The 19,758-nt window shown below is 40.9% G+C and overlaps 1 protein-coding gene across 1 annotated transcript; it reads left to right on the forward strand.

Annotated features, from left to right (window-relative positions):
- Positions 1-599: 599 nt before the first annotated feature.
- On the forward strand, positions 600-19,667 carry LOC137791640 (putative methyltransferase NSUN7). The gene is made up of 13 exons (XM_068586743.1): positions 600-987; positions 1,419-1,800; positions 6,452-6,510; positions 8,900-9,030; positions 9,149-9,301; positions 9,979-10,174; positions 11,116-11,350; positions 11,963-12,106; positions 12,688-12,789; positions 14,129-14,264; positions 14,808-14,931; positions 18,673-18,934; positions 19,303-19,667. The coding sequence occupies exons 2-13, from the start codon at positions 1,449-1,451 to the stop codon at positions 19,593-19,595; spliced, it is 2,187 nt and encodes a 728-aa protein (XP_068442844.1). The 5' UTR covers positions 600-987; positions 1,419-1,448; the 3' UTR covers positions 19,596-19,667.
- The last annotated feature ends 91 nt before the right edge of the window (positions 19,668-19,758 follow it).

A 19,758-nucleotide genomic window follows, 5' to 3' on the forward strand; every position in this document is an offset into this window, starting at 1 on the left:
TTCTGCAGGTAGTGGTCATTGACTGATTTTAGGGAACAAAATTTGAAGTGTCAAGAACTAAAACTTTGATTTAATTCACTTTATATGTAAAATAGGTTTTGGTGCAAATATGTAAACCTGACATGAAACACTGTACAAAATATACCAAATTTTCTGACATGAGTGTTATGATAACACATATCTAAGAATTCTTAGCCTACAATTTGACAAAAATAAGCAGACCCAGATGTCCATCAGAGGACTGCTGGTCAAAGTAGAACTATAATCATGCTGCTTTCAGCTCCGTTATGTGGTGTAAATTACAGTTTTACATCTCCAGACATAAGCTCAGTTGGAACAGTTGGGGGGCCCAGGAGGAAGAGGGGCCCTCGGATCCCAGCTGGACGCCCCTGCTCTTGGATCACATTTCCTTCATGGACCCGAGTATAGAAACAGCTGCAGACAACCTGCAGCTGCTTTCGGTTTACGTGTGACTGTCCATCAGCAATGCCATTAACTTCTGTTTGACATCGTGCTCTCTAAAAGTTGTACAACCTCACAATGTAGCAGATAGTAAAGGACGTCCAAAGTTTTAAGGCGATTAAGAACAGGACCTTGAAAGTACCGTGCGGTTGCCATAGGGACGGGAACACGCTAATCCGAAAGGGTTGAACAATGATGACATTTAGAAAGTTTGTTTTTTTGCTGGAGACATTTCCCTGAAGATTTCTAAACATCTGGACACATTGACGATAAAGATACTGAAGGAGCAGATGCGGTTCGGTCAACATATGTGCAGAGGAGCAGCGCATCGCCTCATAATGGACCAGATTTATAGCGGACGACTCATGATTTAGTGACCGTTGGTTAGTGACCGTTAGAACTTTACGTCCAGTTTCGGTGAAGTGAACCGCCAACCGTAGAGATCTACCGTAAACGACCCACTTGGTGTCTGAGTATAAAGAGCCCGGATACGTGTAGCAGATAAGAGGAATCTCTTCTCACAAGGTAACGTAACGGGATTCAATTATAGACATTATGGTCGATTTACCGCAGCGGACAGACGGTGACGTCAGCCAATGTGTTTACTGACGCTCCTTCACTTGTGTCAAGATTGAACGTTTTATCAGCTGACTGTGTGTTTCAGACATTTTTGTCGGACGTTGGGCAATAATTAACTAACTTGGGTAACAATATTTACGGAAGTGTTGGATGTTAGTCAAATGTCCTTCAAAGATGGCATAACCCACTTAATGGTGTAGGCGTAGCTAAATGTTTCAGTGTGTTGGATGACATTGTGCAAACATGTGTATGGCTGGACTCTACCTAATCACAAATGTTGTTTGGAGTGTCAAAGTTAACTTAGATTCTGTGTATGAGTGTTTTTGCTTCTTTTTTTTCCACAGCGTCAAAGTAAAGATTTCCTGGTGTGTTTTCAGGTGTCTGAGAGAAAATATATCTCTGAGAAGATGGTGAAAAATAAAAATATTGGAGGGCTTATCAATTACTCTTCCACATGCGAGACAAAAAAGGATGGCTCCAAGGCTGCAAAGAGCAAGGAAAGGACACCTTCAGATAAACCAGCCGACTGCAGCACCCCTGCTATTTCTCCAGAGCTCCAGACCACTGGCCAAGCTCAGCTGGGTTTTCCAGACCGAGTCTACCTGCTGGCGTCGGTCATCTTCCAGAATTACCACCAGGAGAAGCCACCTGCCCACCGGTTGGTGAATTATGGCAAAGAAAGAAGGCTCCCATTACCTGAAGTCAAAGATGAGGAGATGCAACGCACAGCTTATGAGCTGGCCTTCAATACACTTAAATGTGAGTGTTGACTAGGAAAGTTAAGTTTGCTGAATTTGTTGAATTCCAACCACTATTGATTCACTTCAGGTACATCACATTGCAATTTAAAAAACTTTTGATTGACAAACAGCCATATGGTTGAGTATGAATAGCCATGAGGATGTTAATTGGTAGAATAGAATATAGATCGATTGATTAAGGGTAAATAGAAGAGAACAAAAATGCTTGATTGTCTAGGGGGAATTCTGTGACGCTACAAATCAATCTGGCCCACAATCTGTTGTCTGGGTCTAGGGTGGGGTCTGGGTGGCTCCCAGTCACAGGAGACCGTAATCACCATGGTGATAAGGGATGGGAGGTGATCTGACTGCCATTGCAGAAAGCTGGCTGGAATTGATTCAATGCATTCTCAGTGGACGGTGAGGTCAGGCAGCGTGAACACCCTCGTAGCCACACTTTCCTCCTCCCTATCTCATCGCTGAAATTGCAAGCCTCAAGCCTACATGTCCTACAATTAATGGTGATCACCTCAACATATCCATCATCACAAGAGAAGCCCCAGCCTTGTTGCAGTGACCTGTATTAGTTTTACAGCTGTAGATCATATAGTACTTCCATTCCCAGGTGAAATCGACTCCATTGATAAGAATAATTATTAAAGCCAATTTAGAGATTATATTGCCGCAACATTGTTTTCATCCATCACCCTTTGTTCTCTAGAGGCCTTTATGAGAAGTTTGCTGTTTCTAGTAGTTTGCTTAAGAGCTTGAACTTGTGTTCTATAGGGAAAAGGATCTGGTGAAGATAAGAACAATTATGATACCGCATGAAACAAAAGTGAATGCACTTTTTGTTCCGAGTTTGTTACAAAGACAAATATCCTCTATTTAAGAGCCCATCCCCACATAGTACAGAGGTTTTCAGGTCGTAAGGTACAAACAGAGCAAACTTGAAGAAAGGATGAGCTGCAAATGCTATTGTTGGCTAGTTTACAGGATTATTTACAGATATCTGGACTCCATACATAGTTCCTGATCTTTACAGGGACAATGGTCTCATAGAGAGTTTTCCTGCATCTTAGGTCAAATCTGACATCAAATCTGTTTCAGTTGCTTCAGTTGTTGTATTTGTACAGAACATTGACACTACATCATTGTTACACAAGAAGAGCAGCTCGGTACTAATTTTAAACTTTGGTTATAGAATCATGATTGCCAACTTGCCTTGATCAAATACGTATTTTGGTCACATGTTAGATTCCCGCAGGCTCGCTGTGTGGGGAAATTGGGTGCAGATGAAATGACACAGCCTGGAAGTCAACGTTAATCTTTCCTCTTCCTCCTCCCACGAACAGCCTGACTTTTGGTGCAGAAATTGATTTGCGGGTGACACACACACACACACACACACACACACACAGACACACACACACACACACACACACACACACACACACACACACACACACACACACACACACACACACACACACACGATGCTTGTAGTCACACGCATAACATACACACACAAGACACGTTTGTGCACCGCCTTGGAATGACTGATCCAAAATTGAGTTCAGGTCAGTTGTTAACCTAAAGACGAAGTGCTTCAACAGCAAAAAATATGCAGAGCAAAATACCAATGAGCTCTGGTATTGATCTTGTGATTATAACTCTTATCTGCTTAAAACAAAAAAGATGCTCAGTCAGTTCTGTATCGGTTGCTGTGGTGTGTGTCAATACTAAAACATGGAGTGGGAGTTGATGATGTTTACCCTCGTGTGGATTTCACAAACTGAAGTTGGCCAAATGACAAATATTAGCTATCAAGTTGTTTTCGCCTTCTCTTCTCTGCCTCCTCTATTTTTTTATATCATATATTTGATTTCTTTGACCTCTCCTGTCTCTTTAAAAAGCCTTTTTTTATGTGCGAGTCTGCTTGACCACTGACCGAGAGATAGTTTATGTTGTCAAGGTGTAATTCCTTGTTGACTTGTCTTACCTTGTTTCTTAGTGCTCAAAGAATAGTGCAGATGTTATGAAGTTATATAACTGGATTTTCGTGTGAATTGGAACTGGTTAAAACATAGTTGACCTTGTCGCTGGCCATGGGAAGCCCCTCCTCCTCTCCCCTCTTTCTTTCTGCTGGCTGTTCCTCTAAGTATTTCTGCCTCATTGTCCATACTGCGGCTGGGCTGCCAGGCGCCATTGTCAGATGACTGTGGCTGCTGTATCCTCTGTGTGCAACTAGAAAGGTTCTGTGGATCACTTTGTGTTGGACTGGATTTAGCGCATGGAAAAGGAAAAGACAGTCTCTTTTTGTCCTTGACCACAATCAGAAAACCTACGACCAGTATGCTTCAGCAAATATTAAATTGTGTAGGTGCGTAAGATGGATTTACCATTTAGTCCAAAGGTAATTGCATAACTTATGGCATATATCTTTTTTGGCTCTTCCTCTGTTAGATTCATGTGCAATCGGGTGCACTGATGCAAAACATTGTGAGACAAAGATCTGGCTGAAGAGAAATGGAGCCTGCTTTCAGGCCTGGCTCTTTCACGAAGGATTTTTTTACTACAGTCACCGTCAGCTCATTGTGTAACACTTGGATAGACGCCACTGAACACACAACTTCAACACAGGTCCAGCGATGCCTATAGTGCCTCCTGCTGGTGTAGGATTTATTTCTTGTCATACTGATTTGGTTTTTTTCATTTCCACCTCTCGTCTGGAGTTCTGATTTCAGAAATTCTGTCTTGTCCCACCAGTAAAAACCCAAGCACTGTCTGCTGTGTAAAGATGTCAACTGTAAGTGATTTATAGCAGAATTTTCTGTGTTTTACTCAACCTGCTGTGTGTGATTTATAGCATGCGCAAGACTATGACCTCTACAGACTTAACCATCATGGCTCTCTCAGGGGTCTGTGCTACTCTGTGTGCACTGAGTGGTTATCTCCTCGAGGCTTATCAGGCCTTCTGCAGTAATGGCCACTATTGTAAACCCCATTGACCTGCACCTGCGATAAATTAGACCACTGCTGATGATATGCTCTGTTTCTACAATTAAAGATAAGCTCTACATGCAAACATTTACTTGTGTACCTTGCTGTTTGTGTGTGTGTATGTAACTGCATGTAGATGTGTGTCTTTGTCCTGCCTTACATGCTATCTACCAAGCATGCATTTGGTTGAGACCCAGAGTTTAGATTGGCATGATTTGAGATGTTGTGATAAGTTAACAGCAGTGTGTGCGGTTTCCATGGTGTCTCTGACGGGCTGGGCTTACCTCCTATTTGCAGCTTAAGAGGTGTGCCTGTCAGGAATAAGAATTACCTGAGAAGGCAACAATGTGTGTAGTAGGCACCTACTGCACAGGCACTTCAATATTGAAACCCTGGGTTCTCACACTTACACAAACATGGGCACCTCATTCCCACCTTTTAATTGCTTATAGGCAGGAAGACAATGAGCCTTTTTCCAAACACAACCATGTTAGGGAAATGATCATTTTGCCTATTCCCAGTGTGTATTGAGCAAACACTGTACATGCAGAGTGGCTTTAGAAGCAGCTGTTCTTTAATCCTGATATGATAAATTGGAAAGTGTTGCCAGCTCTCTAGCTCCCTCATATTGAAAAGGAGAGCCCACTGTTCACATAATGGAATGTAAGCGATGAGTCTGCATGTGATCGTTTGTGTGTTTCAGAGAGAAAGCATCCTGTAGGCTAGCAAAATAGTTGCTGCCTTCATGATATGACAACCATGGCATGGGAATGAAAATAAACCGCATAAAGATACTGGATAGTCAGCTCTCACCACTGTAAAGGTCATAGATACCTTTTGTGAGCTACCGTCCGGATTTGATTAAGAAGGTCAAGAACGATGAAATTGTATAGCCCAGGAAGAAAAAGGCCATCTACTAAAACTGTACCAGATGATAGACCCAATCAAAGTTTTGTAATTCATCCTGTATGTTATAATATAAAAGTGTAATATAAGACAAAAATGATTGTCTTTCATGTCATCACTAGAACATTAAGTAACATGTGTTGAATAAATTCATGAAGATCACAATTTATACAGACAGTCTGGTCTGGTATGAAATACATGTGTGCCTGCTATTTGGTTTCACTCTTTAGATATAGCCTGTTTATTATTTAAGATGTCATTGATGTCATTAGTCCTTTGATTACACACACACCCACTCACCACAGACACAATAAATGAAAGAAATGAGGCAAATGAAGAATCAGATTAACTCTAATTAAGCACCAAATAAGCGTTTAATCATGGGAAATTAAACCCTCCATCGAATTGAATTATCTTTTCAAATTAAATCACGATCATTTGGCGTGCCTCAAGGAGCCTCTCTTGCTCTCTGTCTTTATCTCTTTCCCCCCATGTTCTCATCATTAGATATGGATTTGTCCTGAGTAGCATTTATCTTACCAGCTAATGGATATTAGTAATTTCTTGTGGTTCTGTTTCGCTCCAAATGAAAGAGCCTGGACTGGTTTCTAGAAATAAATAGACCTTGATATAAAAGATGGCACTAATAGGCATCACTATTACTCAGACACATAATTAGTAATGGAAATCACCATTACCACTTTTCCATCCGTCTACCTAACCTTGTTTTACCTCTCTACTACTCTACCATTTCTGCACAGATCAAGAGCTACTGGAGGACATCATGATTGACAGCTGCTTTTACCCCACTCAGACGATGGTAAGTGAGTTACATAGCAGCAGAATTCTTTTAGTACAGCAGTAGTTTTAGAAAAGTAAACATGTTTTATCCCTGGTGCGTACTGGCACTATGTGACAGAAAGGCACATTTGTTACTGTCAACTTGCTGCTGAAAATCAAAAGCTTTTTGATGCTGAGAATAGCGTGACTTGAGTTTTGGAGTTTACCATGCTATTACTGTTTATAGCTTTGTTAAGCTTGTGCCGTTCTCCTAAACTCTTTGGCTCACAACCCTTTGACGGGTCTCTACTCAGTGCTCCAATATTCATGTCCTGCTGTTCATAATCCTCATAGGCTACTCTTTATTCTGTTCTCTAGACCTTTAATCAAGAACAGTTACATTGGTGTACTACAGTAATACTCTCTTTTCATTAACTCACAAAGCACCTCACATCCCTTACCCTTATAATGACAGTTGATCTCTTTGGAGTAACACGTCTTAAAGGTACTATGAGACTACTTTATTCATTATTACTTTTCTCAAGCAAAACTCCCCATTAATTAGTGATGAAATAATCAACCCCAGTGAGTTTGGATGATGTAGCGTCTCAGTGATACTAAGCATGTGAAGGCTGCAATGTCGTAAAAGAAAGATTTTCAGCACAGCTGTGTACCTGCGGCTGTAGATGAACGCTCTGCTACTTAAATGAAAAGGTATCCTCTGGAGGAGATTGGCATGTACTTTTGCCCTACTTTTATTACTCCACATAAAAGAAGCTGTGGAAAGAGGATGGTGTTCTAGCCGCTTCTCTTAGCAGTCTGGATGGTAATAAAGTATGCACAGCGCTTGCCTGTGTGCACATAGCTGATCGAGAATGAAAGTCATGAAAGAAAACCGAGCTGTCATTGAGTGTACAGATTGTAGACAACCAATGTCTATGTCAGACATAATAGAGACACAATAATAATGTGTGTTTGAAGCAAATCTACACACACACACACACACACACACACACACACACACACACACACACACACACACACACACACACACACACACACACACACACTCGTAGCCTTGTGAAACATGGCCCTGGGTGAAATGAATGGGTCTCCCCATGTGTTGGTGGCAGGCCGTTACTCTGCATCCAGACAATAAAGCCCAGACACAATGAGACAGTCTTTAGAGCTCACTCTTACCTCCTTTTACACTGCTGGCATCTATAAAGTTCAACCTTGGAAGAGAGAATAGGCGGCCTAGGAAAGGGGGGTACATGTGGTTGTTGGGAAAAAATTTGAATTCACTTTTAGATAGACTTGCCTGCTGCAAGAGCCTGAGGCGGATTTGTTTAGACATAGAAATACTTTATATATAAAATTCATCTGATATACTAATATTCCTTAATTAATTTTAACCATTTCATTTCGAATGTAACATGAACACTAGCATTATTTTAAAATCCAGCTTATTGTCTTACCATTGACAATTACACCACGTAAAATGAGACAACGTACATTTCTTATGTCATGAACCTGCATTTGACTACACAGCAGTTACTGTAGCTCTATTTCCCACCATGGGAAGCTGTTGCCAGGGAACTTAGTGACTGGGAATTTCCCCGGACCCAAGGGTTTAACCTTGATAAAGGTCAAGTGGAACTTGAGGTAGAGGCGACGAGGTCGAGTGCCACAACCTGTTTCTGAAACTGACCTTTTCAAAAAAGGAAATTAAAATCATGTGGAATGAATAATAAGCGCTGGCTAATTTCCTAACTGCAGATTAAACCCTTGTAGCATTCTAGCTTCTCGGCCCATTAGCCCAGTAGTGAGGATGTTGCAAGCTGTTGCTGCGGTGGAACACCATCTGTCACTAATGCGGCTGGTGCCCTCCCACCCTGAGGGACAGAAAGGTGGAGAGTGAAAAAGAGGGAGGATAGAGAACTGAATGGATAGAGATAATTGTAGAGGAGGAGAGGTAAAGACACAACTCTTCCTCTATGTTTAATTATGAGGCAGCAGTGGGGTCATTGCAGGACAGCTTTGAGCTACTGTGTGTGTGTGTGTGTGTGTGTGTGTGTGTGTGTGTGTGTGTGTGTGTGTGTGTGTGTATGTGTGAGTGCGTGCGTGTGGATAATTTAGTCTTGAATACAAATAAATTGTATCATTGCACTGCACCCCTCATTAGGTTACCAAAACATCGACAGTGCACTTTAACCAAATGTCAGATTTCATGTAAATTCTGGATTGGTCCCATATGCAGCTGATTTTTTAACCATAACCATTCACTAATTAAAAGCTTGTGTCTCAGCCATGTTAATAAAAATTATAATTTTGACTATTGGGCATAACCTCTCTTCTTTTTTCTTCTTCTTTGTTTTCTTGTTAAAACAGAAGTCCCTAATTAACTACTTTTTGTTCTCATGCTCCAGCCAGATGATCAGATGAGCCTCGTTGCCGTCATGCTCTGTGACTTCCAGGACAGAAAGTTCCTCCCACGGGAACGCTATGGGGAGGATGAGATTGTACAGGAAGTTAAAGATGTGGAGAGCTACCTCCTCAGGTAAGGAATGAAAAAACAACCAGAAGAAAAAGGAAAAAAAGGAGTGGATTCATAAAAGGGAATACAAATTAAATATAAGAGGTAAAAAAAAATAAAAAAAATCTTTTGTTGTACGCAGATCAAAAACCAAGCTGGCAGCCTCTCTGGCCCGCTGCAGAATCAAACACAATCTCTTGTCCATTGAGTATATCCTGCCAGAGAGTGTGAAGATGAAGCAGGAGAGATCAAGCAGCCTTCCACTTTACACATGGGTCAACACAATGAAGAGCAGGTTAGCAAAGCACACACAAACACCACTCACTCGTCCATTCAGAAGCAGATGGCGTACACCTGTACATGCACACCTGTACATAAACTCAGGAATGCGCCGTTAGCAAATTTAGAGTGCAAGCATCTACACACACATGCCTACATCTACACACAGACCTTTAACTTGGGATGCAGCCCAATGTTTTATAGGCTAGGTGGCTTGCTGACATCCAATTAAACCACTGGACAACGTGTGTGTGTGTGTGTGTGTGTGTGTGTGTGTGTGTGTGTGTGTGTGTGTGTGTGTGTGTGTGTGTGTGTGTGTGCGTGTGTGTGTGTGTGCCTGTGTGTGAGCTAATGTGTGTTCTTGTCGATGCTCTGACAGGCTGATTCAGTTAGGTGTAAATCCTGCTGCAGTGGACAGATTCAATCAGCAACAACCCCCAGCAAGCTCTAGGACTGTAAAGGTCACCTGTTGGGACTAGTGGTGTGTGTGTGTGTGTGTGTGTGTGTGTGTGTGTGTGTGTGTGTGTGTGTGTCCGGTGCGCGCATGTGCGGTAGTGTGTATCTTAATGGCTTTTACAGCACATTTTACAATTAAAGTAAACTTAAAAGGCCACATAGCAAACCCGCTATTTTGATCTATGGTGATAGTCTTCCTCTTCCTCCCTCAATGCTCTCCTCTCTCCTCGGCTCTAGTGTCGATGAGGTCCATGCTGTCCTGAAGAGTGCAGGCTTCTCGCAGGTGAAATCGATTGGACAGCTTGAGGGCCGGACCTTCTGCCAGGATCCCCACTGTGGGGATATACTGGTATTCCCTGCTCAGCTGAATGCTCAGCTGAAAGCTCAGCTGAGCAGCACCAAGCTGCTTAGCGACCACACACTCATCATACAGGTACAAGCTTCAAAGAGAAACAAGGTTTCCGACAGCCCTCTCTCCCAGAGAATTGAATAAGGTTGTTGAAATCTGTTTTGCCCCGTCAATCTTCTCTGATATTTATGATTTCACTTTGGTAATTGACTTGCTCAAATTGATTATAAGACTGAGTTCTCTCACGCCAACGAAGATTAGTTTTCCCTGATACAAATATTTCACATCAGTTCTTCTCATGTAGCCATTCTTCACTTTGAGCCATAAAGAATCCTTCAGTCTGGGAGGGGGAGAGCGGTTTAATCATTTCATTTCTACTCCATTAAAGTCAAGCTGCCATACAAACTGTAAGCAGCGCAGCACAGCACAGCACCACAACACAATTAAATTGGATTTTGCAGCCAAATTCAATCAAATATTCAACACCACTGCCTAATTAATCACCTCGCCCTCTTTCCATTTTATGATTCTCCATCACAGCTTCTCTCCCATCGTTCCTCTCTTTTTAAATGTCCTTGTTCTTCTCCACCCTGGTTAGTCTTTCCTGACAAACCCTGTAATCTGGATATCAACTAAAGAAACTCAAGCCAGCCCACTGGTTCCACTGGGACACGTTTGGCACTATTTCCAGAGGAGACCCCATTGATTGAAGGACATCTTTGTTGTAATCTGACAGCACTGTTATTCTTTCTCTCTTTTTCCTCCTTTGCTTCTTCTCCTCTTCTTGCCTCCCTTCAGTACCTGTTTGTAACAGCTGCTCCAAACTCCCTCTCCTCTCTCATCTATTTCCATCTCAATTCTATTTACCATTATCATACAGTGCAACTTTTACTATTATTTTCTTTAATCTTAGTTTGTGTCTCATCAGTTTGCAGAGTGTTGCTGTGCAGAAACTTGTAACTAGAAGTCGTGTATTGAAGTCTGTCTCTTTATCAAACTAATGCTTTCACTAAATGTGTCTGCAGGATAAATTTTGCAGCCTGGGCCCAAATGCAGTGTGCTCCTTGCTACCAGAGGATGGAGATGTTCTTATGTTGGGCTGCTTCTCTGCCCACACCGTATCCCACACTGCCTCCCTTATTGCAGAGAAACACAAAGCCAACAGCAGCGTTCAGCCCACAGTCTATGTTTGTGTCAGTGATCGTACGAACGCTCAGAGGGAGGAGCTGCAGCAGGCTGTAACTGCTATGGGCTCCAAGAGTAGGCATTAAATGGATGTGTCCATGTATGCGAGACAAAAGAGATTGAAGCAGAGGAAACAGCAGTCTATTTACTGTCTTTGTTTTAACGACACCACAGGCTATGTTTGTCTTCGTCCGTCTTTACTTCAACTGAATGAGAAACTGAATATTGCTTGTTGGCGTTGTTACACTGATCCACTATCCACGCACGGCTCTTTATTTGAGTAAATAGCCTTGTAAAAAAAACATTTTAGTGAAGTGATTCAATTTGATCACACTTTTCAGTGAGAAGATTTGTCGTAATCAGAGTATTGGTTGAACCATATTTTCTTTTGTCAGCAAATTCTTAAAGACTCTTACATGCAGGCCGTGTACTTCAAATCAAAGTGTCTGCTAAAATTCTGAATGTATGTAAATACAGTATTGTATGCTGATAGTCGCTGACAACTCAGCAAGTCATTAAAAAAAACATTTAGGCACAAAGCTTATACTTTCATAATTGCAAAAGATGCCTTCAGGCAGGGTATTTTTCCAGAAAAAATGTAACATTGTGAGTAGACTTTAATCATTGAGCAAATGTATATTTGTGATTTTACGGGGTATCTTGAAACTCTATATGCATTTTGCTCAGATGTGAAGCTGATACCAGATGTATTCCAGTCTTTGGACAACAGTGACAAGCGACTCCAGAAGGTGTGTGTCATCCTGTTGACCCCCAAGTGTTCTGTGTCTGCTGTCAGCAATCCAGTCGAATTCATACTGCAAGAGAATGGAGGTAAATAGCGATCTATGAGGATATTATAATGACATGTTATAATCTACTGCATGTTAAGCCTCTAATATACATTCTGCAAGAACAGTAACAATTCTATTGTGAGCAGAAAACATTTATATCTTTTATACTCCCTGTAAGGTTTTCTTCACGGCAAAAACAGATATTCTTAAACTCCTCAAAGTTCTCAATTCCCCCGTATAGCTTTTATTGTCACTTGTATGCGTTTAAATAAAAAGTGTAAAGAATATGGAGGTAAATGTTTCGATGCAGCAATGCTATTTTAGCTTCAAAGCAAAAAATCTACTGAGACGTTATTACTTAATTTCTCTAGGCTTGAACTAAATATCAAGCTTTACTATAAATAATGTTATCCTTATTTATATAATTATTACTATCTTTGATAGCGTTTTAAAGATGATCGACCCAAAACCATCTCATGGGCTGCATATATGAGCCTTTTAACAAACCTGTCAAAGCAAGCCGTTCCATCTGCTTTTCTGGATGTCATTTTTATATACAATTCTTACTTATGCACAGCTCACTAACAGATCAGTTATTAAAAACATCCTGCTCTTTCTCAGACACAGATCTGCTGCAGGACTTATCACAGAGCTCCATAGCCCAGAGCAAACTGGAAGCTCTGGTAGCCCAGCAGACGATGGATCTCGATCATGCCTTGAAGTGTGAGTGCTGAAACACACACACACACACACACCTACACACACACACACACACACACACACACACACACACAAGCTCATGCTTGAGCATGTAGCCTCCCTCCCCTCTTGGACACATACACATACTTACTAAATATGTAATCTTGTATCCCATTATTCTGAAGTCTGCGCTATCCCGAGGAGATTGTCTGAATGTTAATTAGGAATGCTAATGTTCCTCTGCGTCGGTCATCCACAGGCCCCTGCAGTATTCCTGGCATAGTTTAAACAAGTGATTAGCGATTCTCTTTTGTATTGTTTAAATTCTATAGAACCGAATACAGCAGAGGAACCATAGACTGTGTCTGGGGGACCTACCTTGTGAAGTTATTTCCTATTCTGTACTATGCAAGTGTCACGGTTCTAGTCTGCAGTCAATGCTTTCCTGCTTAGTCATAGCCGCAGTCTGTCTTGTATTGTTCACCGCTTCTCTTTGTGGGGTGGTCTGGGTTATGTTCATCGAGTTGGAGTCTCTCTGTTTGAGGCAATGAAAACCAGCACCTCTAATCACACTGCCATCCATCAGCCCGCTTCTACATTTGTGCCAGTGTAGATACTTGCTTATAGGATAGTTAATTAAACTTGGGTGTGTATCGAGTATTTTGGCTTGGTAGAGTCAATGGTCTCGTTTCACTGTCTCTACGTAAACATGCGCATATTGCCAGTACTCACACAAACAAATACAAACACAACTCTATAGCCCTTAATGTCCCAGCTGTGTCTAAATGACAAATGTTGCTGCCTCTGTCATCTTCTTCTTCAGTTCCACTTCTTTGACGTAATATTTCACATTAGTTTGCCGCTGAGTTGCCGTGTCGGAGCAGGTTTTATTTGTATCAGCTTGGCGTTAATTGTTTCTGTCGGTCTGTAATTAGTGAGAAAGAAAGAAATCAGAGCTCAAATGAAGGAAATCAAATGGCCGATAGCTTCACAAATCTACAAGCCAGCAGCAGTTAAATTAAATGAGCTATGTATATAAACAAAATAATTTATATTCAAGGACCGATTTCTTCAAAGGGAGCGCTTGATGAGGAGAACCGCTCAGTCTGAATAATGACATTTAATTGTCATAAAATGAGAGAATGAAACTTTTGACTGAATGTTTGTGTGCTTGTCTAAGTTCCTGCTTTAATTGAACATAAAATTAGTTCCGCTTTATGTGCCTTTGTATCATGGTGTCATATGTTATTTCAGATGTATTTACATTTAAAAAGGCAATATAATATAATTGCAACACACAGAGGTTTAATATTACTAAATAATATTTGCATAGAATGTTTATACAATGCACAATGTCTTTCAGTCTCTAAGGTGTTGACAGTGGTGTACTCTACCTGTTCATCCTACAACGAGGAGAATGAGGAGGTGGTAAGCAGAGCCCTGGAGCAAGCCAAGGCCTGCTCGGAGCAGGAGGGGGAACCAAAACGAGCAAACTTCAGGTCAGCCTCAGGTCTCTGCACTGCAGCACCCCGGTGCCCTCTCTGCATCTGCATTTGTCATTGTCTTTCTTTGTCTGTTTGCCTCACTGTCTGTCAGCCTGCTCGGTTGTTTTTCTGTTTCCCTTCAGACAGGCTTCTGTCAAAGTTTCAGCACACCTCAGGCTGGAACTGAAGGAAAAAATATAATCAAAGGTGCCCTTTTATGTCTGTAAATGCTGTGGAAAGGCCAGGAAAAAAAAACTTCTATCCTGATAGACATTCTATATATTTTTTTAAATAGTTTTTTTGTTATGTGTTTGGGGTATTAAGAACTCAAGACGTTTACCATTTATGTAACCCTGAATGTACCAAGACTGACTCCTTCCTGAATATAGAAATTCCTGAATTTGTGCTGCTGATAGGCTCCCATAAATAAAGCACAAGCACATATTTTTGGTATAGATCACATTGGCTTTAATTACATAACTTGTGGCCTTACATTAATCAACTTGCTTCATTAGCATTGCTCATGTTTTTCTTTTTCTGTATATGTGTTTTGCCCAGGCTTACCCCATCCCCGTTCAGCATGCCTGATCAGGCTGAGGGTCCAGAGGAAACACACCCCTTCTTCATGTTGGAGCCCTCAGAATGGAGCAATGGCTGCTTCCTGGCTGTTCTCAGCAGAGAGGTCAGCGTCACTTAAACAGCAACGTAACTGAGCAAAGTGTTGGTTAACTCTCACAGAATTGACAAGAAAGAAAGTATGTTATTTGAATCACCAATATTCATTAGTTTATTTATCTTGACACTTCTCTACAACGGGAAGCCAAGGGTCAATTTAGCATTTTAAATTTGTATTGCCTCCGCACAGGCGACATGTTATGTTTTTGATTGTCCGTTTGTGCTTCCATTCCATTTTTATGAAGCAATTTCTCAGTATGCCTGAGGGGAATGAGTCACGATATTACTCAAACATCCATTTTCACTTAAGGATAAACTGATCCGATTTTGGTGGTCAAAGGTCAAGGTCACTGTGTCCTCACATCCAAACCCGTTCTTGTAAACGCAATATACATAACGCTTTACATAACGCCTTACATTTAGCACAAACATCCACGTTCGCTAAAGGATGAATAGCCTCTCGAGACTACAGATGAAAAATAGCTAAATGTTTGTATTAATGTGCACTGCCCTCTTGTCAAAATACACCATTATTAAACTGACTAGATCTTGGTGGTCATAGGTCAAGGTCACTCTGACCACACCTGTCACCTTGGTCACTATGTCAAGATTCAGCCTACTTAAAAATACACGCCAATGATTTGAGGTCCCTGGACCAGTGAGCCCCGCCAGCACCGGGCGGTCAGCACTTTGGTGCGGACCATATATATATATATATATATATATATATATATATATATATATATATATATATATATATATATATATATATATATATATATATATATATATATATAGATAGATAGATAGATAGATATAAATATAGATAATAATACATGTCTATATTTATACACACACTACACAATTATATGTGTATGTTTGTGAAACCAGTGAGAAAAAAGCAGGGTTGTCGTATTTTGTTTGACTGTAAAAATACTTTACATTGAAGAATCAGAGTGAAGAATCACAGCTGAGGTGGTGACGTCATCAAGTCAGCTGCTGCTCCATTTGCAGAAAGACCGTCCTGTGTCCTCCCGTGGTTTAGAGTCTTGACCCCCAAGTCCAAACTCCAAAGAACACAACCTTGTACTTAACATACTTGGTATTGAAAAACGGCCTAGTTTTATATGTCGTACTATCTAATGTTTTTCTATATGGAATTCTATCAGTTGACTTTTAATGACATATTTTGAATGATATGCTTATTGCATACTGGAGACAGACAGACAATGGCACTTTTTATGCCTTATTTTTTAACAATACATACATATACAATAGAATGATTTTTGTGTGCCCACACTATTGATTTTTCATAAATTTATATGACATAATATACAATGACGGTTCTATTTGTATCTTTTTGATGTAATTTATATACCATACTATGAGCCCAGTATGACATTACTTTACTATGACTTTTTAATAAGATTTTTATGATTACTCCGACATGTATTACTCCCTTTGAGGATATACTAAACATTTTAATTGCATACTATAACAATTATTTTTTACAACATTTTATGAAACCCTATACTATTACAGTTTAGATCAGGTTAAAATGAGCATCACAGGCTGAATTAAGGTCAGCCTGCTGGAAGAAATGAGAACGTTGGGTCACAGACGCAGGTGTCTGGTTCGAGTCTAATCTGCAACCAGAAAGAAAGTGTGAGATGAAGGAGCAGAACATGACGAGATGAGTCGAATGAATGCTGAAATGAAAAAAAAAAAAAAAAAAGAAGAAAAATTGAAATCAGGTAAGTCAGAATGAGATGAAAGGATGAGAGGTGTGACAATACACGCTGCACAGAGAGAGAGAGAGAGAGAGAGAGAGAGAGAGAGAGAGAGAGAGAGAGAGAGAGAGAGAGAGAGCGAGAGAGAGGGAGGGAGGGAGGGAGGGAGGGAGAAAGAGAGAGAGAGAGAGAAAATAGTTTGAAATCCACCTTTTGAGTGTGAGTTTGTGTGTGCGTGTATAAAGATGTTTATGAGTTACATTTGGAAATCGGACACTATAGAAGTGTATTTGAAGTGATTTGAGTTTATTGTGGCAATATGTATTTTTGATTGGAGCTTTCTGTGAAATGTTTTGACTTTATTTAATAAGATAAGATATTCCTTTATTAGTCCCTCAGAGGGGAAATTTACATGACAATTATGAACATTAATCACTTGGAAGCCCTCAGTCTCTTACTCTATTATCACAGGCTGTCATTGCTTCAGAGAGACTTTCCCAGTTTTCCTATTTTAACCAAACCTCACACCTCCGTCTTTATTGTTTGTTTTTTTGGTGGTAGTTAAGTGATGCAATAAGACCGTTACAGTAGGGAAGCCCAACTCATGAGCCAGTCTCATCAAGTCTGTAACCGGGCTTCCCCACATCCTCATAATCCACATCATAGCAGAGTTTACGACATACTCCTTAACATTATGAAATCTGCTCTTATGCTTATGATTCCAGTGCAGGGTTATTAAGCCATTTTACCCCCACCGGGTGACGCAGTACTCTGGTCTGTTCCTTTCTGGCCATCCATCAGGTTTTATACCTCCGCAGATAGGAATGAAAAGATAATCAAAGTGCTGTAATGGTGCCTCATACAGGATTATTTTCTCTCCACCTCCAATAAACTCAGCTAATCAAAATATATTATGGCACTCTGAAAAGCACTATAAAAATAGCAATTATATAAGTGTTTGAATGCTGTCTGGCTTAAATCGACATGATAGTGGCCCCCAGTAAAGTTCTTTATGAGACCACCATACAGAAACAGCTGGGAACAATAAAGACTTTCAAGTAATGTGTTTCTTGCCTAATAGGAAGCAAAGTACATCAGGAGGACTTTTCTCTAAAAGTCCCCAACCTCTGAAGGAAGGATCGAACAATATTAATATGGGATTCAGAACCATACACTTTTCAGTTTGACTTTGTTTTGGTGATTGTTTAGGGTGAGTTTAATACATTTGGTTGTAGTCAAGCTCCATTGGATGTCATACTTTTGGACGTAAGTATTGAAACAGAAGCAGCTAAATTTGGCAGGAAGGATATGAGAGATTGACAGAATATGGCATAGTTGGTTAGTGCTGATGGAGAGGAAGTGAGATTTACAGGGGTGAGTAGGAAGAAAGGATAGCAAGGGAGAGTCTGTTGAATAATTCAGCGCCCCCTGTCTGTATGAGTTAGCATCAATGAAGTCCACCAAAGACTGCATTACAGTGGTGCTTCTAAAGCATGTTTACCTGTGTGCACAGACTGTATTAACACAAATAAGAACATGCATGTGTGCAAAATGCCCTTTCATACATTACAGACCAAATACCTGTAGAAATAGACTTACAAACAATTTGTACAAACATATACGTACATATTTGCATTAAAGTACAAGCATGCACTTAAAAGCAAAACACACACACACACAGGCAGGCTGCATGTCCCTGTAGTATACACTGTGCTGGTAAATAATTCAGCTGTTGAGGAGAGCAATGGGCTGCTGTGAGGACTGGTGCTGAGACAGCAGGTGACCCTCCAGTCAGCACCAAGGACATAGTGGCTTTCTCCTCTTTTCTTTTACCAATATTACTTTTGTTGTTCCGCACAGGACATTCATTATTTTTTGGGAGGGGGGGGGGGGGGGGTGATAAATAGTATAGTAAACAGATGGGTTTATAAAGTATTCTCTCTTTTTTTCTTTTAACTCTAAACATTATTCGGTCATGTCTTACAAAATAACACCTATGTGTTGTCACTTCTCAACAGCCTGGGCCAGTGGTCAAAGAGGCACCACAGGAAGTGCTTAACAGGGCAAATGCCAAAGGCATACTGGACGGGATCGGCTCCAACCACCTAACCAGAAAGGAGCAAAAACACAATGCCAGGATGACCAAAACAACCCATACTTGTTCCTCTCAGCCCCATCTCCCAGCCCGAATTAAATCCAAAAGTCAAGAGACCATCGGCAGCCACAGCGCTACCTTGTGTGGCCATCCCGAATTTACCAACAGGCAGCAGTTATCACAAGGTGTGCATGAATTCTCCAGTCCCATATCTTAATTTAGTTGTATGAAGTAACAGGAACATACAGCTGATTAAAAGAGACATTTTGATGTAATTGCTATTTGCGATCTGGATTAGAGTTAGACTTTGTGTGCTGGATTAGTAAATTGTAAAATAAAAAGAGGTTTCAATCCTCTCATTTATTCTGGCAGAATGTCAAACTATTCTTTTAAGAGGAGTAGCAAGAAATAGTTTAGTTTGAACAAAAGTGGTTCAGCCAGTAATGTCTTGTATGGTTATTCCCAATCCTCTTTTTTTCAATGTGCTCGGTACTTTAATCCAAAAATATGGTCCTCTTCCTCCAACCTCCATCTCATTGTTTTTGTCCTTCAGGAAAAGCCAAAGCAATGCACCTGCAGGCCTCCAAGAACGCTCCCAATAAAAGCAACCCCCCTGTGCTAGACACTACACCTTCCCCTCCTCCTGCTACCCCCCTGGGCCGTCCCCGCAGAGCTCGTCAAGAGGTTCAGAAGCCTGTGTTGCTCATCCTGCCTCGCGTTCACTTCCCCAACTTCTTCTCACCTCCGCTCAGCCAAACAGGATCAAGCCCAAGCTTAAACTCCAAGTGGTGGAACCCAGCTCAAAGTCTACCTCTCTCCCGCTCCAGTGGCGGTCCATATAAATAACAAAAGAGGTTTTAACGTGTTGTGTCAAAAGCTAACTTAAATAAAGCCAATGTTGTCTCCATCTTCCACCAACATATTTGCAGTGTTTTTAATCGGCCAAAGAAGTCACATAAATGCTGCTGCAGTCATTATTACAGTGTCTTCATGTGCCACAAAGAGAAGC

Source organism: Clinocottus analis, unplaced genomic scaffold, assembly GCF_023055335.1.
Source record: "Clinocottus analis isolate CAN_PGR_092001 unplaced genomic scaffold, fCliAna1.0.p SCAF_10, whole genome shotgun sequence".
Classification (NCBI taxonomy): Eukaryota; Metazoa; Chordata; class Actinopteri; order Perciformes; family Cottidae; genus Clinocottus; species Clinocottus analis.